At 41.9% G+C, this 26995-nt stretch overlaps 1 protein-coding gene across 1 annotated transcript in view; it reads left to right on the top strand.

Annotated features, from left to right (window-relative positions):
• The window catches only part of PDE11A (phosphodiesterase 11A), a 425341-nt gene that overhangs the window by 317251 nt on the left and 81095 nt on the right, over positions 1–26995 (top strand). Inside the window, exons 11-12 of the mRNA XM_055398553.2 lie at positions 9690–9836; positions 10085–10192. Coding sequence (XP_055254528.1) covers positions 9690–9836; positions 10085–10192 — 255 coding nt within the window. The remainder of the gene's footprint in view (positions 1–9689; positions 9837–10084; positions 10193–26995) is intronic.

Genomic DNA, 26995 nt, shown 5'->3' with positions numbered 1-26995 from the left:
GCAGAAATAAAGGAAAGGCCCTATGATTTTTAACTTACAGTGAAATTTCTGAAAATCACATATGAAGAGATGATAGAAGTTTCATTCTCCTATTAAGAGGATCAAAGTAATAGGTCTGTTCAAGCCTAGACAACCAAAGTGAATTATACAATAATTGAGAATAATTAAATTTTAGCAAGAGAAGGGAAATATTGCCCCCAGAGTTTGTATTTCTCTAAACTTTGCTCTCTTTTCCAATATAGTGATATTGACTACTAATCTTCCTTGCTTTTACACACTTAAAAAAGAAAAATATATAAAATACCATTTGACTTACTTAGCCCTGTAATGGGAAGCTCTGCCATTCCATGGAAGGCTTAGGTGTTCACAGATACCAGGACCCTAGGGGCAAACAGCCTCTAGGGAAGTTCTTCTCAAACACGAGTGCATATGAGGATCACCTGGGGATTGTGTCCAGTTAAGAACCCATGTTAAACTACAGGGAAATCAAGAGAAAGCTATGGACCTCCTTTCCCAAATCACACATTAACACACTCAAGCCAATCTGCCTACATGATTCAGGAACCTAATTCCTGCTCTAAGGGGTATATTTGAAAACCTCAGAGTATAAAGTGACTATAAATATTACAGTGATCTATACAACTACAGAGAAGGGCAGGTCACTGTGGGATAAGAAAGAATGAGTGAACGGGAATGAACTTCTGCAGAAGATGAGACTTGAATTTCAACTGGCAGAGGAAGGAGGAAGTCAAGCCCTGTAGGTGGAAGGGTAGAATAATCTGAAGCCATGGAGGTAGAGATGAGAAAAAGGAGGATGAATTCCCCAGCCTGATGCTTCCATGGAAAACCAGACGATGAAAACACTGGATGGGCAATGTGGGACCAGTTTATGAAGACACTTGGATGCCAACTAAGGAATTCACTTCATCCAGCAGCCCACACTCAGTCCTTAAAGACATTTAAAGAGGGAGTGACATAGTAAAAACAAGATGGGCTGAATTAAAAGGATAAAGTCTAAGTTTTTACATATAAACATATACTATGTTTATTATTGGCTTTAGCATGAGATAGAATAGGGCCTTGTAATTTTTAAAAACTATTTCTTGGCAATTCTTGGACATTTATATTCACTCGTAGGTTCTCAATTTTACTGCTTCCGTAGATAAATTTAGCCTATGAACTGCAGAGTTTGACCATACCTTTGTGTGCCTGGCCCCAAGAACCCAAGGAGGACCCAGATCTTCTCACCCCTGCCACCCGTGCCACCAGATGGCTCCCCCGCAGCTTCTGTGTGTGTGTGGATGAGCGACCCTGTGCAGCCTGCGAATGTGCTGGGCCCAACCTTCTTAGTCAACGGATGGTGCACTACCTAAGCTTCGTTGCTCCCTCGTTTTGGAATTCTGTGTCTTTCCCAAGTTTCACATGCAGTAGAAACACCCCAGCTTTCCCTCTTCAGAAGTTGGTGTAAGTTAAGTAAGCAGCCTCACACACTGCTGTGCTCAGTCATGTCCGATTCATTGCAACCCCATGAACTGTAGCCCACCAGGCTCCTCTGTCCATGGGGTTTCCCAGGCAAGAATATTGGAGTGGGTTACCGTTCCCTTCTCCAAGGGGTCTTCCCAACCCAAGGATCGAAGGATCAAACCACGTCTCTTGAGTCTCCTGCACTGGCAGGAGGATTCTTTACCACTAGCACTAGCTGGCGGAGAAGGCAATGGCAAGCCACTCCAGTACTCTTGCCTAGAAAATCCCATGGATGGAGCAGCCTGGTAGGCTGCAGTCCATGGGGTCGCTAAGGGTCGGACACGACTGAGCGACTTCACTTTCACACATTGGAGAAGGAAATGGCAACCCACTCCAGTGTTCTTGCCTGGAGAATCCCAGGGACGGGGGAGCCTGGTGGGCTTCCGTCTATGGGGTCGCACAGAGTCGGACACGACTGAAGTGACTTAGCAGCAGCAGCAGCAGCAGCACTAGCTGGGAAGCCCTCATACTGAGATTCATAAGGAACGGTGTCCTCCTTTCTTGAGGAAGAATAAAATTAGTTGCAATTTCTTCCTTCACCACCGGAGAGGGGACTAGGTACCATTCAAATTACTTGTTACTTCTGGCTATCCTTACAAATTACTAGCTACTTCTAGTACCACTAGTCCCTCTAAATCCTGACTGCATGTGTTTTGAGCATATCTCGGCTGTGTCCCAGACGTCCAAGAGAGACGTCCAAGAGAGAACCCCATCTGGACAGAAGGATCCCTCATCTCCCTGCTCTCCACCCACCATCCTACCTGCTTGCTGCTTCCCTTATTTTACTCTGCTACCTTGCCCAAGCATGGTATCAGAGTCCCATCAGTGCTCTGCTGGGCAGTGCGAGCTAAGGTCCTTTGCCTGAAGTCTGCCTCTGCTCCTGCAGAGGACAAGTTACTTTTTTTCAGGATGGTCTTGAGAGTATTGATCTGATTCTGTGTTCACATTAATCAAAACAAAGCTAACACCTGGAGCTTATTCCAAGAGCAGTTGTGAGTTTAGAGACCTCCCCAAGTGGATTCATCCAAGTACAGATCAAAGCATTGTCCCTTCCAATGCGTTCAGGTTGACCATCATAAAAAATGGATCAAGAGGCTAGTCATGCAGGAATCCCAAGCACTGTTCACGATGCACCTAAGTTAGCTGCATAATGCAGGCTTAGGAAACCCTTTGGCTTGGCAGTGGCCCATTTTTAGAGGCAGTATAGTAGTTAGGAGCCAGGCTCTAGAAAAGATGCCTCAGGTTCAAATCCATCTCTGCCAATCACAACTGTGCAAATGTGAACAAACTGTCTGTAGTCTGTTTCATTTGCCTCATCTGTAACATGGGATTAGGAATATTCCCTACCTCTAGGGTCCTTGTGAAAGTCAAATGAATTAATAAACATACAGTGCTAGAAGGGTGCCTGTCATGTATGTAGTAAGTGCTAAAACAGTGCAGGCAAAACAAAGAACTTTGCAGTCCCTTCTGGATCACCACAGTCCAGGGTCCTCTCTTCATTATCTCATTCATCCCAGGATCTTCTTGTCAAGAGGGATAAGTGGGTGAGTGGCTCGGACTGGCAACACAGTTCCCCTTTCAATTGCTAGGGCAGGACCACCATCCACTTTGTTGTTTCTTCCCATTTTCTGAGCATCATAAAATGTAATATTCATGTGTCAAGGGATCCAGGCTAGTATTTTAACATTTTACAGCCTCTTTGTAAAGCTACCTTTTCAGTTTTAGTGGAGGCAGTTTTATGACTCCCTGTGATAACCACTTAACTATGAAGACCCAAACAAAGAAGAGGAATGGTCAGAGGATATCAGGAACTCCCAGACAGCTAGAGTCCCACTTCTTGAACATTATTCAAATTAGCTCCAGGACTCATAATTCTGTGTTTTCATTTATTGCTGCAATAAAGTAAATGGTTCTTTTATCCAAATGTTATTTCCTGGCTATTAATTCAGTAGCTATTTTGGATTGTAGCACTCCTCTTTGATTTAGGGAAATGGTACCTTATAAATATTTAAAAGTTGAAGACTGACACTTGGAGAAATTGACTTTGATTTGTTTTGTTAATATCCTATGGCTAGAGTCATTACAGGTTTGGAAGATGCGGCCCTATTCTCTATTTATAAGAGATGGGGCGCTTGTGACTCTATGACAAGGAAATTTGGGGATGCTCTTCTCAAATCTTTTGTGGACTAGACCTCCATGTACGCCTCCAGGGGACACACACGACTTGTTCTTCTTCATATATTTCTCTAGAAACTGCTCTTGAACCCAAGAATGTAGTTGAAAACTATCCATACTTCTCAAAAATAGCTGAAAATGGTCATAGACTTGGGACTTTCTCTGCATCTACGAGTGTCAGCAAGGGTTTACGACAGGGCCCAGGATGATCTATACACTGGCATGATTTAACCATGGATCAATCAACCTATTAGGGGAAAAAAGACAAGGTCAATAAGGATGGGTCTTGGTGAACCAGAGGTCATCCTACATTTTTCAACCTAATGTTCTTATTTCCTTTCCATTAACATTTCATAATGAAAAAATGCCTATATTCTTTAATTTTTAAGATAATTAAGGGAATTTAGTGCCTTTGAAGGATAGAGGATTTATAATGGCATCAGGGAATACACTATAAATAACCCGCGAGACAAGGGCCAACTGGCGAGCAGCAGGGCAGTCCCCATCATCATTGCTGCTGCTTGGCAACAAGCTGTAAAAGGGTTCTCTTCCTTGGCCAGTGCAGAACCAAACTCCTCTCCTTAGACCAGAAAGACCTGTGTGTTCTGGGACAGGGCTTCTACCCTCTTGGGAAGTGGTTTTCCAGTTCTATTTGAATTTGAACAAATTATAACAAACACAGAACATTCTAAGTACATGACATTCTCTGTATGCCAAGCCCTGAAATGTGTGATGGAAGTAGACAGTCATTCTGGAGCTTCTCTAAGGGAAAGAAACATGCCATCTGCCTCTGAGATCGTTACAGCCTAGTGGGTGAGGTCAGGATGACACAGGTGAACGTATCAGGGCACGAAACAAGAGAGAGACATCTGCATGTTACAGCCAGGCCCATGCACATGGATACAAAGGGACTTAGTCCAAAGACTGGCTTACCTGTGAGCTCTCCAAGTAGACCGTTTAAGGCCCTATTTAATAAAGATCATGTCAATGATTACTAGATAAAGATGGTACAATAAACACACTCATTTTCTTTTATTGAAGCCCAACTAAAATAACAACAAAAGGACATTTTTAAGGGCATGTATTCTCAAAGATACAGAAATTGGGCAAGTACTTAACAATGATAAACTTTTGAAAGCTAGAAAACAGATGGATAAATATTAAGTAATTTGGCAAACCCAAGAAAGACAAAATAAGCTATCAGTGGGAAAACCTGAAAGGTAAACAGGTTTATACCACAGACCCCTCCCCACCAAACAGCTCAGGAATTGGCTAGGTAAGCACACCTTTGGAAATAGAGATGAAGGGAAGGCTATAAACGAGAAAGAGAATCTAAGGAGCAGTTTGACCTCCAGATTCTTTATCCCACCCTCCACTCTATAAAGACTAGAGGATTATCCTCTGAAGAGGGTATAACAACAGGTCTCTGGGATGGGATTAAACAAGTGCAGTGCTTGAGGGTAGGAATGCAGGCTGAAAACAAGAGGATTGAATGAAGCTATAGACCAGTGCTGAGTTTCTTCTCCAATCCCTCTTCCTGTAATACCAAAAAATTCTTCTCCAGGGAACCTGAGTAGCTAAAGAGCAAAGACCCAAAGATACAGACATTTGATGGCTTTCCCAAGGAAAGGGGTCAGTCAGATCCCTGTCCAGAGAAGCCCCCAGAAGCTCTGATAAAAGGAGCTTTCAGGGCTCTGCTTTTAAACAGGGACAGAAAACTAAAGATCACCACACAGCTGGGCAAAATCTCTATTACCTCTAAAGCCTTGACCATGTTAAAATGATTTAAGGAAGGATAAGCTGATTGAGAAAGAGACTAACCTATCAACCATGAGTGGATTAAGAATGTATTTACCATTGTGCTGAATACCTAGAACGGAATATTATTCAGCTTTAAAAAATAAAGAAATACTTTTCTATGGCACATTGTGGATGACCCCTGAAGACATTTTGCTAAGTGAAATAAGCCAATCACAAAAGGACAAATATTGCATGATACCACATCTGAGGTATCTAAAGAAGTCAAACTCATAGAGACAGAAATAAGAATGATTGTTTCCGGGAGGGTGGGGGGCGGTGGCGGATGGAAAGTTGAGTACAGTTTCAGTCTTACAAGATGAAAAAGTCCTAGACATCTGTTGCACAATAATGTAAATATAGTAAATAATACTGTGCACTTTTACAAATTTGAGAGGATAAATTTATGCCATATTTTTTTAAGGGAAGCTCCAGTGGTTTGGTGGTAAAAAATCCTCCTGCCAATGCAAGAAACATAAGAGACACAGGTTCTATCCCTGGGTCAGGAAGATCCCCTAGAGAAGGGAATGGCAATCCACTTCAATATTCCTGCCTGGGAAATTCCATGGACAGAGGAGCCTGGCAGGTTACAGTCCATAGGGTCACAAAGAATCAGATAGGATTTGGGGATTAAACAACAACAATGTATGTTTTTTTTTAACCACAATAAAAAAGAGAGAGGCTAAAACAAAATGAAGAGGGTGACATAAATTCTGAAGGGAGAAGAAAATGTCAAGTAGAATTATTGACATCCTCAGAGTGGTAAGAGAAGATATTGCATCCATGAAACAAAATTAAGGTGCTATTAAAAAATAAGAATAAAAAGAAACAGACAAAAAGAAAACGCTTAGAAATGAAAGCTGTAGTATTAAAATATTAAGGAGAGGTTATATTTCCTAGAAAGAGCAAAAAGAAATAAAATGAAATACAGGACAGGAGGAAAAGGAAGGAAGAAGAAACAATCCAAAGTTCAGATAAAGGGAATTCCAGAAAAATAACAGATGGGAAAAAATCATTAAAAAGTTCATTTTTCCATTTTTTCTAGAATTGCAGTTCATGGTTTTCCAGATTAAAGGACACACAAAGTACCTAGGGCTATAAATGAAAATAAACTCACACCTCAGCACATTTTCATGACATTTCAGAACTCTGGAAGTAAAAAGAAGATCCCACAAAAACAGAGAGGGAGAAGGAATCATTTCCAAAGGTAATGGGTTTATAATAGCTTCTGAATTCTCCAAAGTAGATCTAAAACTAAAAGAGAATGCCCTCAACAGTCTATTGGCATGACTTCCAACCTGGAAACTGATATATAGACAAACCTTCAATCAAATGTGACAATAATATGAAAACATACCAGACATGCAAGCTCTCATAAATTTACCTAGCACATATATCTTTTCTTGGGAAGCTGTTGTAAGATGTGTCTCACCAAAATAAGAAGAGAGCCAGGAAAGAGAAATATGTGGGGTATAGAAATAAGAGAGTGATGAAGGCACCCCCAAAATTATGGTGAGGAAACGTCTAGGAAGAAAGCTATCTGCGAGGCGGGGAGACTGCAACTCCCGATCATAGTTCAGAAAGCTCCCACAGAGATTTCTTCATAAAACTGATGGAACACTCAAAGCATCTGAACATTTTCAGATGAGATTTAGATAATTAGTGGAGAGTTTAGAGGTCAAATTAGTGATCAGGATGGAGAAAGCTAAGCTCACATTAAAGAAGACAGTTCTTAACTGTGAGAATACAAAATCCTATCAAGGGGAAGTAACCATAGTAAATTGCATGACTTAGCTGTGAATTTCTTTTACAGAGTCATTACACTATAAATCCTGAATATTTCTCTAAACAAAGTTACTATATTATTATACTGAGGAGTGAGAAGGGTTGGTATATGAGGCAGCAAAATTTGATAGATACAGAACAAGACAGCTTCATCTTCATCATCAACAGGGAGGAAGCTGATAGATAATGGGTAAAACAAAATAATTTAAAAATAAAATCACAAGCACCTTACTTAGCCAAATATTAAAAAAAAAATGTATCTAGATGATTTGAAAGTGGTTGCCACTAAGTAAGGGAAAGTTTGGGCACTCAAAGAGTTCTGCTAGTGTGCGTGTCACTAACCTTGCAGATTTAAGTTACTCTTAAAACTATGTGCATGTATAACTTTGATTTTAGACACGACTGAGCGACTAAACTGAACTGAACTGAACTGAAAGCAAAAAAAGAAAAAAAAAGATAATAAAGTGCTTAGCATAAGTCCAGGAACTCCAAATAAGGACACCTCCACACAAAGACCGTTTCCCTCACCACTGAGTTGGAATTTCACAAACCTTACCTTTTTCATTCCAAGGAGTTAGATTCTACAAATATGTTACTATAGTAAAGCGATTCATTGAAAGATAAGCCGACTAATTTTTTTTGAGCTACTACTTTTAAACTATTTATGTATTCATTTTTGGCTATACGGGGTCTTCCTCGCTGTGCTCAGGCTTTCCCTAGTCGTGTGCAGGCTTCTCGTTGCAGTGGCTTGTCTTGTTGCAGAGCATGGGCTCGAGGGTGTGTGCTTCAGCAGTTGTGGGTCCCAGACTCTAGAGCACAGGTTCAACAGTTGCGGCTCAGGGATTTAGTTGCTCTACGGCATGTGGGATCCTCCTGGATCAGGGATCCAACCTGTGTCTCCTGCATTGGCAGGCAGACTCTCCACCACTGAGTCACCAGGGAAGCCCCAAGTTGATTAGTTTTTTAAAATGTATTTATGGCTGTGCCAGGGCCTCGCCACTGAGTGGGGCCTTCTCCAGCGGAAGTGAGGAGGGGCCACTCTCTGCCACAGCGCACAGTGCCCCTCATCACGGTGGCCACTCCCCCTGCAGAGCGCAGGCTGCAGGGCGCATGGGCCTCAGCAGCGGCTCCCGAGCCCTAGAGCACAGGCTCAGTGGCTGTGGTCACGGGTTCAGTTGCCCCACAGCATGTGGGATCCTCCGGGACCAGGCAGCGAACCCGCACTGGCAGGCAGACGCTCCAACCACTGAGCCACCAGGGAAGCCCCCATGCTGATTAATTTTTAATAAAAGTGAACAGCAGACTAGCAGGCAGATAGTCTGTATGTGGTTGTTCATTGTTCTTCCACGCTGTGGTGAATAACCAGTGCTTGGATTTTAGCCTAGAATGTGTGTTTCTGTGGAGGAGAACGGGGCTGGGAAGGAAGGGTTGATTCAGTGGTTTCTGGGATGCTTACAGGGAGTAGAACTGGATTTTATTGCTCAGTCTAAGTGGTCCCAGAGCATAAATTACTCCTTGGATAATTTACACCCAGTGACTAGACTACAACTATGAATACAGAATAGTCCCTGATAATCTGAAAACATAGAAATGATTCCCTCACCAAGCGTGGCCCAAAGAATATGGTAAACCCAGTGAAACCAGAAAGAAAAGAAAAATATTCCCAAAGAAATTTTCTTGCCTGTAAATTTGAGTAGGGCAACAGATTGACAGCTGCCTAACATGAATGTTTTGAAAACACTGAATCTATACGACCAGTATTATAACGACGTTGTGATGTTTTTATAGAATGACACTAAACTGTATTGCAGATTTATTCCTTCAGTGAAACATATGCCCTCATTAACCCTCCAAACGTCTCTATCCTATGAAGAAACACATTGTGCACTAGAGATGTGGTGTCCAATCCCTTCCATCTTTATACGGAACGCGTGGGTAACAAAGAGCAAGTGCTCAGCAACAGGGTATAAGGCTGCCAGAGCACAGCAGAGTGCTGTATCCCCTGTCCTTCCCCCAAACAGCAGCAATTAAAATTCACAGCTGCTGGCTGCCCAGATGTTTCTTGCATTCAGCGCTCTGTAATATGCATCTGAATATGCTGTCTGACTGCAGTTTCAGTAAACTAGACAGCTTTGTATTCTAAATTCAGCAGACTAGATCCAGTGTGTGTATTTTTCCTCCAGATTAGCTTCGCTCTCCCTTCTCCCTGCCCCTCCTCTTCGTTTGCTTGGGGCGTTAGCAGTTCAGAAACAAAAGACATTTCTAGCTCAGAGTTTAGCTGTATCAGAGTGTAAGTGCAGGTCAGGTCTGATTTATGTGGCATGTCTGATAAGCCGGAGAGGAGAGCAGGATGAAGGGCTTGGAAAAGCCGGTGAACTTGGCTTGACTTATATCTTGTGCTTTTGTAGGCAGCCAACATCCCCCTGGTGTCAGAACTTGCCATCGACGACATACACTTTGATGACTTTTCTCTGGACGTTGACGCCATGATCACGGCTGCTCTTCGGATGTTCATGGAGCTGGGGATGGTACAGAAATTTAAGATTGACTATGAGGTAAGATGTTCGGGCATGGGGATCCCAGGAGTGCACCCAGGAACAACGGGGTAGCCACTTTGAGCCTTGGGTTTCCCAAATATAAATCGGGGGTGATCATACCTGGTGGGATTACTGTGGGAATCGTATGAGATGTTTGTGGAAGGACCTCAATGTTGAGGCTTCCTCAGACATAAGGTGTCGTTTTGATCATGGCCCATTGGAGACACATGCAACTGCCTGATGTAAACTTTCCCCTCCCATTTCAGACACTGTGTAGGTGGCTTCTGACAGTAAGGAAGAACTACCGAATGGTTCTGTACCACAACTGGAGACACGCCTTCAACGTGTGCCAGCTGATGTTCGCGATGTTGACTGTAAGTGTGTTCGGTGACAGTGGCAGGTCATCTGTCACTTGTGAGGACCTACTGGCTTCCCCTTCACGTTCCCATTTCTCTGACAAACTGCCCTGTGATTAACTTTACGTTGGAATTTACCTACCCTGGTGATGGGAGTGTATATTTCACAACGACCCCTGAGCTTTAAGGCTGTAAAATCACTGACACCTTGGAGCAGGTATAGTCTTTGAATGATTGCTTGAGTCTGTTTTTATTGTTTTATCTCGGGAAACTGGTTTTTTATAAACAAAAGAAATGCTTGGGTTTTCAAAGCCACCTTTTTTGCAGAAGATATGGGGATGAATGACTAAACGAAGAGATCTGCTGGATAAGACCTCATAGGCTGGTGGAAAGCCAAAGAAGGGATGTGTGAACATAACCCACAGGGACATGGGAATCCTGAGAGATGCTTATCTGGAGAAGGTCCAGGGAGGCCGTGGGAAGGAAGGAGTAGGAGTGTATGTTCTCAAGGTTTAGGGCCCACCAGGCTTCAAAGCTCTGCTCCAGGCGCTGTAACCTAGTGAAGGTGGCCAGTCTGTTTTATAGAAACAGCTGGGGCAGCTGGCCAGAGGTAAGCCTTGGAATTTAATCTAAAAGCAAATGTGTGTGGCAAAGACTAAAACAGAATCCTCTCTTCATCTCCGTTTCCTGGCAAGAAATAAGGCTCATTTGGTCTTATTTCTACTCACACTCTCAAGCAGTTATCAATTAAAATGGTTTCTGGCTTAAATATATTGGTTTCTTTAGCCTCAGGGTGATATGTACATACGTGTGTGTCCATATGCGTGTGTGTAAGCATACCTGCCACACAGAAAAAAAGAAGATGTTTAAGATTCTCATAATGTAAATCTAAATACCTTACATCTTTGCAGCCAGATTGAAATTTAAACCCCAAAGAGGGAACGCCCAATGACAGATATTCTCCTTTGGTCCACGTGAAGGAAGATTTCTGATTCTTCCTCATGAAGTGCTCTGTGCTCTTCTCTGCCTACTAAAATTTTGCTCATTCTTTAAAATGCATTGATCTAATGCTGGTTTTCCCATGAAGTCTTTCCTTTTCAATAATCATCACTAATTTCAATAATCATCAGTAATCGTCAATAAGTCCTTATTTCCCTGCACTGTGTCTTGTACAACACATCTTTCTTTCTGCTGTGTATCTGAAGTTAAAGATCTCTCGTTCTCCTGTAAAGTAAGCAGCTTGAGGCTGAAGAAGCCGTTTCTTGTTCTTGCAATAACCTTCATCTATTTGCTCGACACCTATCTGTTGAGCATGTCACCAGCACCCTCTACTCAATCCTGTACTTGGTAAGCTTTCAACAAATTTGTGTTGGATTGATTTGAACTGAAATACACATATAGCATAAGAAGATGGGACCAAAATGTCTCCACTTTTACACTCAAGGACTTGTTTTTTTGCGGGGGTGGGAGAAGGGTGTCCACAACTGCTTAAGGAGCAAGAAAAATAACGTGGAAAAACTGGACATCTCACTGTAACATACACCATGAAAGCAGGCAGCCAGTCAAATGAGGAAGGAAGAAGCTTTGAGAAGGACCCTTAAATGTTTAAGAACCAATGCTTCATGAAAAAAAAAAAGCTTCTTATTTTACTTTTCCAAATCAGATCTCATAGACAAGTAATAAGTTTTTGTGTCCAGAGTTCATGTATATGACTCACAGAGGACATCCAATAAAGAAATTATAAACCTATTATTTTGGAAAACTTATGGATTTATGGTGAATCACCAAAATAAGTAAGCAGGAACCTTGTTCAATGAAGTGTCAGTCGCTTGTCTTGTCCAACTCTTTGCAACCCCATGGATTGTAGTCCAACAGGCTCCTCTGTCCATGGAGTGGGTAGCCATTCCCTTCTCCAAGCAGGAAACTTGTTCAGTGAGGGATTAAAGATGTCATAAACAGAAACAGATTTTATAATAAGCCTTAAAATAGGCCAAAATCAGTCCTGAATATTCATTGGAAGGACTGATGCTGAAGCTGAAACTCCAATACTTTGGCTACCTGATGCGAAGAACTGACTCATTGGAAAAGATCCTGATGCTGGGAAAGACTGAAGGAAGGCAGGAGGATAAGGGGACGACAGAGGATGAGAAAGTTGGATGGCATCACCAACTCTATGGGCATGAGTTTGAGTAAACTCTGGGAGTTGGTGATGGACAGGGAAGCCCGGCATACTGCAGTGCATGGTGTCTCAAAGAGTCAGACATGACTGAGTGACTGAACTGAACTGAACTAAAAGAGCTGGGATAGAGGAAACTGGTAAGAACTGAGTGGTCAAGTGGACATTTAGGAGAAAAGGGAATTCATACCCAGTTTTCTTTAGTAAATTTTTCCACAATATGGACAATCTTGATCTTTTTCAAGAAACTGAAGAAAGAAGAGCTCTCAGAATGTTACCACCATGGAGATACTCATTCTGCCTAAATATTTCAAAGGTAGAGTTGTTTTTGCAAGTCTGCTCAGCAACCTTGAAGAGTATCACTGTTTGAGAAAGTCTGGGTTTTGTTTTTGTATTAATGCTAGCTCAAAAAGAGAAGAATTTACTCTTAAAATTCTCTTGGCCAGGGGGAGAGGGGCTAAAGCTTGAAAAATAAAAGCATGACTTTGGAAAGAATACCTTGGTGAATGTTATATTTTTTCTCTTTTGCACTGAGTAGAATAGTCACATTTGGAAAAGATATTATTTTCTGTTCATGAAATGTTTCTGAACTAAGGGTTACAGTAGGTTGAAAATGTCAGCTTTGTCCATAACACAAGCATTCTCCTCTCCAACTTGACCATAGTCAGACTGTTTAATCAGAATTTTTTCACTAAGAAAGTAAATATTTAGATAACAGAGATTACTTGATCAGGGGCAAAAAAAAGTGAGTGTAATTCACTTATCAATTCTAACTTCTGGAATACGACCTTGGTAGGCAAAGTAGGCAAAATGATAACCTACTTATTTCCGTGAGTGGCCACTAAGGCTTCCGGCTTCAGCCACTCCTGAACACTGTTAGGGTCTCTCACTGTTTTGCTCTCATCAGTGATTTTATTTCCATTCTAGTTATCTTATATTCCACTTCCACGTGTTGAATTAGAACTAAAATTCTCTATTAATATGGAAGAAAAGTTATAATTAACCCCTGGATTCATTCAGCTAGTTACAACGGTGAGAGAGCACGACGCATGTGCGCTGAATTTTCCTCTAGATGGCGCTCCAAGGCAAAGTTTCCCAGCCAGTTGCCTGGAAAGAAAGGGGGCGGATACTGTTGATCTTACCAACATTCCCTGAAAACGCTTCTTTTCTTCTAAGACAAGAAATACTGAGGCACGCACCCCACACTCTTTTCTTAAAAGAAATATCAGCAAGGCCAGTGTGTCTGAAAAGAACCCCCCTATCAGATCAGACCTGTATTAGGGCTGTCTCCTTGCCTGCAGAGCTATTAGTGCAAAGAGTATGGCACTCTCCTTGTGTCTTTCTGTGGGTGTGTATTTTTCCAAGCCCATTGTCTCTAGGAATGGGAAGATGCATATTTGTGTGTCGCTGATGAGCAAACCATGACACGAAGTACAACAGAGCAAGCAAATTATATGTAAGAATCAGCTTCCTAACCTTTAACTCTACAATCATTTCAAGCCCAGAAAATAGCTTGATTCAGAATTGTGTTTTGCAGAAGTATTCAAGCTCATTTCTAGGTAACAAAAAGGTCTTGTTCCTTTAGAAATTAAAAAGAAAAAGAACAAACTGCATTGTTGAATAGGCAATTTGATGTATAATGGTGGAAATTTAGTTCACTGGGAACCCTGTTAATGACTTATTAATTTATTACAAGCCTCTGGTGTAGAATTCCAAATATTAAAATGAAAGTGTCAGTCTTATTCTTTGCTTCTAAAGAGAAATGTAAGTAGTTAAAAACTACCAAATATTTTAAATTCCTCAGATAAATGCAGTATGGATTGCCAGTTACTATTTGCAGTTAAAACAGGGAATAAAAACCTGCAAGTAGATCAAGAATAATTATACAAATTCTCTTTATTTATAGAAGCTTGTAGAATAAATATTCCATCAAGCTCATACATAATGAAAGATAATAAGTGCATTTCTTATATGTACAGTGTAGACCAGATAAAAGAACCGACCGTGCTTTTGTTTGTATTCTGTAAAATAAAAAGGCATGTGGTGGTGCCAAGGTTGCAGAGACATTTTAAGGTTTTATAAATGATGTATGAGCTCTGACAGATTTTCCAGGGGGAAAAAAAAGGTTTCCTTAAGAGTCAGTATTCTTTACTATCCCATAAATGTACTCATTAGCACTTTGGGCCATGCCCTATATCCTGTAGGGCTCAATAAAGATTCATTGAATGAGTGGATTTAGTTTAGGGTAATATTATTCAGGGAACTATGCTGCTCAGTGTCCAGTTTTTTCAAAAAACTATAAAATGATGAACAACTATCGTTGCTAGAAATCTTGTTCTTTCTTCATATCACACGAAGGTTCAGCTAGGGTTCATATAGAATATTATGATCTCACAGAATTCACTGGATATGAAAAGAGACGAGCACATGATCACATTAAAATTGATGGCGGTGCCGGCGGCTGGGTGCTGGTGGGGAAATGCAGTTAAACACTAATAATAACCAAGTATTGCAGCAAACACACTGACACCCCCTGACATTTACGGGGGCTTCTTAAATCTTAAATGTGGAGGTAGCGCGTTTAAGTCCGTATTTGGATTGTCAACAAGGTTATTTTCAGAGATAAGCCAAGTCATTTTATTGATAATTCAAACTAGAGAGCAGAAGGGATGTTTAGGAAGAAAAATCCATCCTATTCACTAGCTTGAGGATAATGTTCTGTTCTCTGTCTGCCGTTTTCAATGAAGTCCTTGATTTTTGAGGTAGACAGTTTCTTCTGCAAGGAGATCTTAGAAACGCAATTAGAATACCTTTTCCCCTTAACCCAAAGAAGGACAGAACTAGTAGAATTTTCAAATAAAATGTTTTTGCTCTATAACCAAACTCCTAATCACAATGGAAATCTAATTTCTTTGTAGATTGTAATGTTGTAAGGTACAAAGAGAGCTGTGGTTTTATTCTGTAACCAACAACAAAGTAACAAACAATAATTACATTTGTAATCATCAAACATCATTTTTACATTGCATTTCCTTATCAATATAAGTAATAACTAGTTATATTTACTTGAAAATAAATGGCAACATTATCCTAATAATACAATAAAATCTGCATATTAGAAAAACCAATTCTTTGTCATGTAGGTATACCTTGATTTCTGGTGTAACTTCAAAGAAAGCACATTTTTAATCAAGGAAAGGAGTGATTCTTTCATGTTTTTGCAGAATATCAGCATTGGGTGCTGTAAGTTAACTAGGGAGTTAATCAGTTTGAATACTGTGTCTAAATTACATTTAAGACTCCTGGCTTTTAATCATTTAAGAAGGTTTCTGTTTTCATTCTCTCTGGCCACCTCTCAGAGCTCCAGTGAGGCACTCCACGCTTCGAGCTGACACTCCCTTTATCCACATTTATTTTACAAAAGGAAAAAGGCAAAGCAGCACATAATTAAGAAACTGGTGTGCTAATAATCAAACATACAATTGGGCAGAAAGATAATCCAATCCACTTCCTCACACAGGAGAGAAACCTCCATAACTCACTTTAAGCGCTGCCATTCGTGAGTTATGGGTCATTCCCTTTCCAGTGAAAATAAATTCTCCTGCACCATCAGCCAGAGCTGAGTATTTTTCTTAGGACATGTAAATTGCAGAAGTGTATGAACATAATCATACTGGCATTTGGAGGGGAGTGCAGGCTCTTGCCCGTGGACACAGGCTTGTAAGGAAATGTGTGTGGTTTCAGGGCTGCGGTTGCCTGGTTACAATATAGGTTTTTTTATTAAAGTGAATTTATTCCTGAGATTTTTACGGTGTTGGTAAACTGCTTAATCTGTCGCTCTGTATTTTATGACTCCAGCCAAATCCTGCAGGTCAGGGAGACCCAGCAGCAGAGCCATGGTCATTTATCACAGCCTCTGTTTTCCACAGCTTATGACTCAGTAGTGGCAGTTTCTTGAAGCTGAATGAAACCTGGCACCTAAGGGTGTCAAGCTGGGGACTTTATAAAGTTTTTATTTTTTTCACTAGTCTCATGTTCAAGTTTAGCTCAGTGATGACTAGTGAAAATTTGGGTAAGTTTTGAAGAGGTCTCGTATTCTCGAAATGCATCAGTCTGGATTCTTTGTGGCATGTGAAGAGGACGGTCTCTGCACAATTGATGTTCACCAGGTGATCTCCTTCATTTTCTGTGCTCACTCACTGCGTGTTCTATTCAACTCACTAGTAGTTTAGCAGCAGTTTATCATAAAATATAAGCTATATTTTAAACGCCAAAAGCAGGCTGTCTTTATCCTCAAAAAATAATAAAGCATATTCTTAGTATTGAAAGCAAAAAACGTTAAACATCTAATATGTTTTTCCTTTTGTCTTTTTTGAATTACAGTATGCTTGCTATATACATACATGTGGCTTTGCTTTTGTATTACCTAAATTGAAGTAAAATTCAACTTGTAAAGGCTTGTTAGATATTTACTCTTTTTTAGCATTTTTCTTCTTACCATTTGTATTTGTTTTCGCACATTTTATCGAAGTATGAGAGCAGAGATACCGTGACTGATTTTTATTTGACCACATCATGACTTCCTGAGAATGAAATGAAGAATTGACAGATGTCAGAGGTTTGCTTTGAAATAGTCTAGCAAACAAACAAAACAGAACACGTGAAGGGATAAATGAATCAAGGCAGCAGAACGTGGCTTCCTGATAAAGTTAGGTAATGAGCACTTCGATATTCAGTACAGTATTCTAGTTTTCATATGTTTTTAGCTTTACAAAATAGGTAATTTTTTAAAATTAGGATAACAAGTAGGTTAAAATTAAGTCAAGGAGATAGTTAAAGCTAACTAAAATTATTAAAGTCAATTAATTCATTTTTTAAATTCATGCAGCAGACATTTACTCAAACATATATGCTTGTACCAGTTTTGAGAGGCTTCCTTGATCACTCAGTTGGTAAAGAATCTGCCTGCAATGCAGGAGACCCCAGTTTGATTCTTGGTTCAGGAAGATCCCTGGAGAAGGGATAGGCTACCGACTCCAGTATTCTTGGGCTTCCCTGGTGGCTCAGCTGGTAAAGAATTCACCTGCAATGCAGGAGACCTGAGTTTGATCTATGGGTTGGGAAGATCTCCTGGAGAAGGGAAAGGCTACCCACTCCAGTATTCTAGCCTGGAGAATTCCATGGACTGTATAGTCCGTGGAGTGCCTGGCCATTTTGAGTCTTACATGAGTAAGCATTTGTGATATTATTTGAGATTCAGAGAGAAGTTGTGTCCAAAACATGACTTAGATTTTGCAATTTGATAATAAGTGCCTTCAAGAAGCTTCTGGTGGTAAAAGTATTTAAGTGTAGACTGTAAGATCTTCCCAACTCTGAACTTGATAAGCAAAGGATCACTGCAGACTTAAGTCAGTGTTTAATTAAGGCCAAATCAATATTTGACTACATTCATCTTGAAAACGAAAAGAAGCAAGATTTGATCAAAACTGTCCCACGGCTTGTACATCTGAAACTAACACAACATTGTAAATAAACTATACTCCAATAAAAACAAACAAAAAACCCCAAACTATCCTCCCAAGGGGCTTCCCTGGTGGCTCAGAGGTTAAAGCGTCTGCCTCCAATGCGGGAGACCCGGGTTCGATCCCTGGGTCAGGAAGATCCCCTGGAGAAGGAAACGGTAACCCACTCCAGTATTCTTGCCTGGAGAATCCCATGGACGAAGAAGCCTGGTAGGCTACAGTCCAGGGGGTCGCAAAGAGTCGGACACGACTGAGCAACGGAATGGAACGGATTCTCCCAAGTAAACCCAAGCTATACTCCCATGGAAACTAGACAAACAACAACTGGTTTGATTTGTATCACATGCTTTGGCAAAGGAGCCGTATAAACATGATGGTTGGTGGAAAGGTTTTGGTTTCTGGACCTCAAAATAGGACTGAAATGCCATTTCTTCAGCCTGGCAGATCCAAATATTGGCAGACAAACATAGACTGTAAACACCAATCTAGATGGAGATGCAATAGTTTATCTAGCAGGGTTTCTTTTTTAATGATTTTATTTATTTACTTTTTGGCTCTGCTGGGTCTTTACTGCTGTCTGGGCTTTTCGCTAGTTGCGGCGATTGGGGCCTACTCTCTAGATGTGGCGCACGGGCTTCTCATTGCAGTGGCTTTTCTTGTATAGCAGAACATGGGTTCTGGGCACACGGGTTTCAGCAGTCGCAGCTCCTGGCTCCAGAGTACAGGCTCAATAATTGGGGTGCGTGGGCTTAGTTGTTTCACAGCATGTGGGAAATTCCATGGATGGAACCCAAGTCTCCTGGATTGGTAGGTGAATTCTTTACAACTGAGCCGCCAGGAAAACTCTCAAGTAAGGTTTCCCCCCCGACAGTGGAAGATTGCGTTGTGAATACCTGTTATTCTCCCTCTGAGCTTTCATCACCCACTGTCTCTTGTTGGCAAAGAGAGGATCTTTTTTAAAAAGAAGATAGGATATGGCATCAAGTATAAATTTATTCATAAGCACTCTTGGTAAGCAAGTGAAATCTGCTTCTCTCTGAAAGCTTGAGAAAGTCCTCTGCTTAAAACCAATGCTTTGAAGCAAATTGAATAGGTTGGTATCCATCAACCTGCCCCCAGGATTTACATGTTATACATGCGTGTGTGTGTGCTCAGTCGTGTCCGACTCTTTGCAACCACATGGACGGTAGCCTACCAGACTCCTCCGTCCACGGAATTCTCCAGGCAAGAATACTGGAATGGGTTGCCATTTCCTCATCTAGGGGAATCTTTGCAACACAGGGATCAAACCCACATCTCTTGTATTGGCAGACAGGTTAAGCTCTTACATTGAAAGGTGGTCATTTCATCTTGAAGCAAAAAATAGAGTCCCAAAAAGAAGCATGCTGGCTTGGCTGCAAATGCCTGTGAAGCCCAAACATGTGCCTTAACAATTCTTTTATTATTCTGATCCACTCAACTTGGATGTGAGCTGAATTGGGAGGGTGATTGAGGCACCATTCTCATAGACCCTTCTGTCCTTGGTTAGGAGATCTAAGTTTCACGGACAGACACCGCATGTGACGGATGGCCTAGCACAGCTGGACCAGCCATCAGCATTGCAGTCTGGGATGTTCTTTGGAAGACCTGAGCACTCTGTATGTGGCATTTACAATGAAACCCTCAATGAAACGAGCACTCTTTGGCTACAGTAAATTTGATTTTAATTATGTACCAAACAAAGGCCCCAGACAGGGCCCCTGCAACACTGCACACCAGAAATTAAGAAATACCAGAAATTAAATGCTGCCTTGCAGCCTCAAGCTCACATCACTCCTGGGGTATGAAGTCATGTTTAGATCAGTTGAGACATGATGACACAATTAGGGATACAGCATGCAGAGTCTTCTAGAGGAGGCACTTCCTTGAGAAACCACGTTCTTCAAAACGCCTCGGAATGGTCTGAGCGGCCCTCTTTGCTCTTCTTATTCAGAAGAAAGAAAAATGAAGAGGAGAAGAAAGAATCTACAGAAGCCCATCACGTTCTCTCTCAGCCTCAGCCAGTCCCCTGATGGCTCCATGGCAGTGCCTGTCACCAGCATCCACGGAGGAGCAGATGAGCCGAGGACCTTCTGGGACTATCAGGAATTTCCAGTACATCACTGGATTCCCTCCCTCTTAGTCCATCACCTGCCAGATCTCAGAATCAATAGGATGAACTTGGGAGATTTCTCATCCTTCAGTACCTCTCACAGCTGAGTTCAAGAAGACACATGAAGGCAGAATTTCTGGCACTACCTTCTCAGATTCCCACACTGTGGCTGCATAGGTGACATGGGTCATGCAGACCATGACCCTCCATCTCCAGAAACAAAGCAGGAGTGGCTAGCCACTTTCTCCATTGCTTTCTCCCACAGATTGTCACTGGTATTGTGATATCAATAGTTTCTCACTAGAAAAGGGGCATCATTCTGGTGCGCCCAAGGCACGACCAGACTATACACACGACAAGGGCCAGACATGCCTGTCTTCTTCAAGGCTCTGTTCTAGCCTGCAAAAGAGTACATGTTGAATCAATATTTGCTCCATGAATGAATGAATGGACACTTTTTAGGATGTCACTATTTTATTCCAAACTAGGACAGGTTGATGAGACATAGGCTTATTTCTAAAACAAAAAAGGATTTACACATACAAATTCTGGAATGGGTAGCCTATCCCTTCTCCAGTGGATCTTCCTGACCTAGGAATAGAACTGGGGTCTCCTGCATTGCAAGGCAGATTCTTTACCAACTGAGCTATCAGGGAAGCCCTACACATATACAATGTATATATATTCTAATGAATAAACACTCTGTGGACATGAGTTTGAGTGAACTCCGGGAGTTGGTGATGGACAGGGAGGCCTGGCGTGCTGTGATTCATGGGGTCGCGGAGAGTCGGACACGACTGAGCGACTGAACTGAACTGAACTGAACTGAAGGAAATTTGCAGCACAAAGGAAAAAAATCTAAAGTCACCTATGATCCCACTACTGGTAACATTTTGAGGTACATCCTGACAGTCTTTTTTTATGAATGTATCAAGACATTTTGTAAAGTTGGCTTGTTGTACACAAACCATTTGTATCTTTCTTTTCTTTCTAAACCTCATTTTAAATCACTACATATTATTAGGCACATCTTGATGCACCAGATCTATGTTTGGCTCAAGATGTCCAGTGGCTCTGCAGTATTAACCTCTTCCAATTCAAGAATAAACATCCATTGTTGAAAGTTCCCTGGTGACCTAGGGATTAGGATTCTGGGCTTTCACTGCCTTTGGCTCACGTTCAGCCCCTGACTGGGGACCTGAGATCCCCCAAGCTGCGTTGTGTGGCCAGAAACAGACGATAAAGAATAACCTTCATGGTGGACTAAAGCACACTGCAGGTGATTCCTGAGTATCCTGCCCTCATTCCATTATTATGAGCGTCTTTGAAAGCTGTGCAGCTGCGCACACACTCTCACCTCAGTGGCTGGGTTGCACAGCGTGTGAGGACAGACTCGGGAGCCAGGTTGCCGCGAGTCTAATCCTGCCTCCGTTGCATTCCAGCGGTGTAGTCTGGTGCTTCAATATCTTCATCTGTAAAACGGGAGCGATCAGAACAGTTTCTCCTTCAGAGAATTCTTGTTAAGATTGGACTTGTAAGGATTAGATGGGTTAAGGTATTTGAGGGTTTAGAATAGTGCCTGCCTGCTGCTGCTGCTGCTAAGTCACTTCAGTCATGTCCGACTCTGTGTGACCCCATAGACGGCAGCCCACCAGGCTCCCCCTTCCCTGGGATTCTCCAGGCAAGAACACTGGAGTGGGTTGCCATTTCCTTCTCCAATGTGTGAAAGTGAAAAGTGAAAGTGAAGTTGCTCAATTGTGTCCGACCCCTAGCGACCCCACGGACTACAGCCTACCAGGCTCCTCCATCCATGGGATTTTCTAGGCAAGAATACTGGAGTGGGGTGCCATTGCCTTCTCTGAGAATAGTGCCTGGCACATACTAAATGCCATAGAAGTGATATCTGTTGTCAGTATTATCCCAAGCCTCTTTTCTCAGATAGATCAATTACTTAACACACGCTAGGGTTGGTTGCTCAGTTGTGTCTGACTCTCTGACCCCCATGGACTGTGGCCCACCAGGCTCCTCTTTCCATGGAGAATTCTCCAGGCAAGAATACTGCAGCAGGTAGCCATTCCCTTCTCCAGGGGGTCTTCCTGATCCAAGGACCGAACCCAGGTCTCCTGCATTGCAGGTGGATTCTTTACTGTCTGAGCCACTAGGGAAGCTCACTAAGAACTGTACATTTTTATTAAATGAGTGAAGCCTCTATAGCACCATCTAATGTTATTATGGCTGTTGTGTTTTATACTTCTGGATTCTACAGAGCCACAGGTGTTAGTCGCTCAGTTGTGTCTGACTCTTTGTGACCCCATAAACTGCAGCCCACTATTCTTCTCCAGGCAAGAATACTGGAGTGGGTTGTCATTCCCTTCTCCAGGGGGTCTTCCTCACCCAAGGATCGAACCCGGGTCTCCTGCATTGCAGGCAGATTCTTTACCACTGAGCCACCCACGAAGTCCCACAGAGTTGAAAAGCAACTGTCAGTTTTTCTCTGGCCATTGTGTTCCTCTGTTCCTCTGACTACCACATAGGATCAGCTTTGACATGGTGGCATATGCTCACTGGTTTGAGTTTTATGTTGACTGAATGGTAGGAAATCACTGGCTAGTTTAAGAAACACTTCGACTCAGTCTTACTGTTTGGGTCCTTTGGAGTGCCTGTGATTATATGCTCTGGTGGTTGGGGGCAGGGTTATCCCAACATACATCTAACCCGACAGAGGACTGTTAGAGGAGACCTGCTCAGAGGGTGGTGACAGGGTTTTCTGGAGAGGGGGACATGGAAGCAAGCTATGCCTTGGTTATCTTTTTACTGAGATATAAGATATTCCCTGCTTTACATTTCTGATATGGGCCATGAGGGAATGCAGGTGAGAGGGTAGAGTGAAATAATGGTCAATAAAAGCCCTTATTGGATAATAGGTAGTTACTGGATCAGTAGCAGCAAACATATCATTTTATTTGAAAATAAAAGTAGAATTACGCATAGGAGAAACACATTAAAATGTACTTCTTGCTGCCACCATGTTCTCTGTTGAAAGTATATTGTCTTCAGCAGGCAGTTGACTTTTTCTCCCCAGTGGTCTCAAGTGTAGGTCAGATGGATGGGACTGGAAGGAAGACGGGTGAGGGTGGGGGAGGCAAATGGACACTTAGTGGCGGGTGGACAGATCTCAGGCCTGACAATCCTCAGAAGCCATTTACCAGGCAGCTCTCAGTCACAGTCCGGAGCTAGATGCTGCTTCAGAAACTCAGGCATCACAGCCCAGAGAGGGAAATATGCTCCGTGTGACTGTGCTGTACTTCAGGGATTCTTTACTGAGAGGATCTAGACGTGGGCTCCATGGCCTTTGAACACCATGAAGTTATAGATAATTTCTGGGAAGAAGGTCCATGGCTTTTATTAAATTCTCAAAAAATATCCATGATACAAATAGTCTTAAGAGCGAGATGCTGGATTTCCAAGAAGGGGGAGGGGTAGTCAGCTGTGTAAGACCTTCAAGTATATTCCATCATAGTATGCAATGGGGTAATAACTGATGGCTTAAAAATGATTCCAGATTTTGAACTTGAGTCTATTACATGGCATTCGATTTTATCTTCTAATTAAATTTCTAGTTGAATTATCTTATGTTGACATTCTCCCATCCCTATTCTTACTGTTCCAATTCATCAGCTTGTTCTAAACAGCAGCATTTTCACAGGCAACAGTCTCTCTAAATTTCAGTGCATCTTCATTGTGTTTACAGCACTGATTTCCAGAATACAGTGTATAATTATTGCATGCTTGATAGACTTTCAGGATTTGCTTCGTATTAGCAAGATCCAAACCCAATGAAACGGTCATACAGTTTCAAGGTGACAGAGAAAGACACTTGCATCCCTTTCTCCTTTCAAAAACACCCCCAAAATAACAAGGAGAGTAAGAAATGGACACAAATTCCACTGTTTTCATGGAGGGAGGATGATTTGTAGATTAACAAAGGAAAGGAAGGTCCAGCCCAAACGCCTTCAGGATGAGAGAGCAGAGGAAGAGGCACACGTGAGAACCAGTACTCTCCTAGAAGCTGTCAAACTCAGGAACTGGGAGGATCAGGTACCACAGAAATGGGGTGAATGGGGGTGAGGGACGATGAAAACACTGAGCCCCCAGTTTCCAACCCCTCACCCTGTAATCCAAGGACTACTCTTCCCCTTGTCTATGCAGGAAGCCAGAGTGTTTGCCAGAGAGACTGAGCCCCGGACTTGGGGACACCAGTGAAAGGAAAGTTAGGTGAGATGCACCTTGAAAGTGAGAGAATGAAGTGAAAGTCTCCATCACGCGGGTGAGAAGCTACATACCCTTTTCTCAGAATTCCAACACCTGTGTTTATACTACTTCCGAGCAAGAGGTTGGAAAATCCAGAGGAAGTGTTCAGGGTATCTACACTGGCATGTGGGGGTCCACAGCAGGACCAATGGGCCATATGCTCACCAGTGATGAGATCAGCCAGGTATAGACACCACCTCCACGCATGGGTGTGTGGTGAATGCAGACTCCCATGCCTAAGTAGACTACAAGCATACCAGGCATTTGAGGAAACCACCAAACAAGAGATAAGGAGTTCAGAAGAAATAGGCAATTCAGGGAACAGAAGAGAATCTCAAAGGAATTATAATTAATATCTTCAAAAGAGAAGAGACCATAATGCCTCCATGCAAGAAGAATAGTATACTGTTAGAAAAGGAGCAGCAGACAGGAAAATGCTAGTAAATTTAAAATATTATTACTCCTGGAAAGTAAGAGGAGAAAAATCAATATGAGCAATGGGAAAGAAGAAATGGAAAATAAGGAAATGAATATAAGAAGTCCAATGTCAAACCAATTGGAGTGCCATTCAAACAGGACAGAAAAAATAATGAAGTCACAATTATTAAGGGGAAAAATAAAAAGATGGCAAGAATATTGTACTGAAGAAAATGAGCCTTCATGTTGAAAAGGTTTACCAAGCAGTGATGAGGAAAAGTCCCAAACCAAAGAAGATTTTTGTGAAATTGGCAAACCCCAGGCATAGAGAGAAGATTCTAAAAGAGAGAAAATCAAGTACCATTCAAAGGATTAGGAACAAGCATGATTTATGCTTCACTAAGGCAACTTTGGGGTCGCAAAGAGTTGGACACGACTGAGCCACTGAACTGAACTGAACTGAACTGAAGGCAACTTTGGAAGTTAGGAAACGATAGAGCAGTCCTTCAAAATTCTGAGTGAAAATGTTGCAACGTAGAATTGTTAGGCAGGCCAATAATTGAGTAGGAGAATAGATTAAAGACATTTCAGTTGTGCAAACCCTCAAAAAAAAAAAAAATCAGGTTTCTCAATGTTAAAGAAGTGTTAACATCCTTTCTCATGAAGCTACTGGCAGATGTGTCCCCACTTGTTGAGAGAGAAAACGAGGAAAGAGAGATGCAGAAGACAGGAAACCAACCCCAGGAGGGGGACACTGACAGCGGACAAGAGAGTCCAGGCCAAATATCAGCACTGGACCAAAGCAGGGAACCCCAGGACAGGAAGGGCCCTGTCAAAGGTCTGACTGTTCAGAGTTGTGTAGGATGTCAGTCGACTTAGATGTTAAAAGAAATCTTAACTCCAGGAAGCTAAACATCTCCATAACAAAGGATATAATCATTGGATACTGAATGAATAATGTTTACAGACTGATCATCAGGCAGGCCCGTTCTGAGACCCAGGGCACTTCAGTTTCTTTGTGCCTCGGTTTCCTCACCTTAACTGGCAGATAATAATAGTTCCTGTTATGAGAAGTAAGTTGTTGTTCGGTCACGCAGTCGTATCCGACTCTTTGCGACCCCATGGACCGCAGCACGCCAGGCCTCCCTGTCCCTCACAGTCTCCCAGAGTTTGCACAAGTTCATGTTCATTGCATCAGTGATGCCATCTGGCCATCTCATCCTCTGACGCCCTCTACACTTTCTGCCCTCAATCTTTCCCGGCATCAGGGACTTTTCCAATGAGTCGTCTGTTCACATCAGATGACCAAAACACTGGAGCTTCAGCTTCAGCGTCAGTCCTTCCAGTGAATATTCAAGGTTGATCTCCCTTAAGATTGACTGGTTTAATCTTCTTGCTGTCCAAGGTACTTTCAGGAGTCTTCTCCAGCACCACAGTTCTAAGGCATCAATTCTTTGGCGTTCTGCCTTCTTTACGGTCCAGCTCTCACCACCTTATGTGACCGCTGGGAAGACTATAGCCTTGACTATACGGACCTTTGTTGGCAGAGTAATGTCTCTGCTTTCCTTTGTTTATGCAAAAGTAGGAAGTCAAAATATACTTGGAGTAACAGGCAAGTTTAGCCTTGGAGAACAAAATGAAGCAGGGCAAAGGCTAACTGAATTCTGCCAAAAGAATGCACTAGTCACAGCAAATATCCTTTTGCAATAACACAAGAGACGACTTTACATACAGACATCCCCAAATGGTCAATAGCAAAATCATATTAATTACATTCTTTGGAGCCAAAGATGTAGAAGTATGTTAAATGGCTATGGTTCTCTCAGGACAGTATCTGGCACACAGGAAGCACTATAGTCACGTGGGAAACCTCTGAATAACCAAGGGCTAAGGACGCGCACCCACCATACAGTAACATGGAGGAAAATACCTAGCAAATTAGACAGAAAAAGAAAATGGAAAGTGCTTGCTCTTGGGAATCAGGAGAGGGGAAGGATGAGGGACTATTGGTTTTGGTTCTAAGTTTCTAACTACAATTGAATTTTTAAAAACTATTGCAAGTAATGCCTTCAATAAAATAAAATTAACAAAACCAACAGCCAGCTCTGAATTTTAAAATGAAGGACACACACAGCTTAGATATGGACTACTTTATCCTGCCCAGATAGTTTATAAACATCCTTATTTGCTATGCAGATGAAATTATATGTATTTCTAATGTAGAAATCTTTTAAAATAAAATTGTCAACACAGAAACCTTATTA

This window comes from Moschus berezovskii, chromosome 2 (assembly GCF_049115385.1).
Source record: "Moschus berezovskii isolate FMDL1 chromosome 2, NW_MosBer_1.0, whole genome shotgun sequence".
Taxonomy (NCBI): domain Eukaryota; kingdom Metazoa; phylum Chordata; class Mammalia; order Artiodactyla; family Moschidae; genus Moschus; species Moschus berezovskii.
This window is presented reverse-complemented; position numbering and strand designations above follow the sequence as displayed.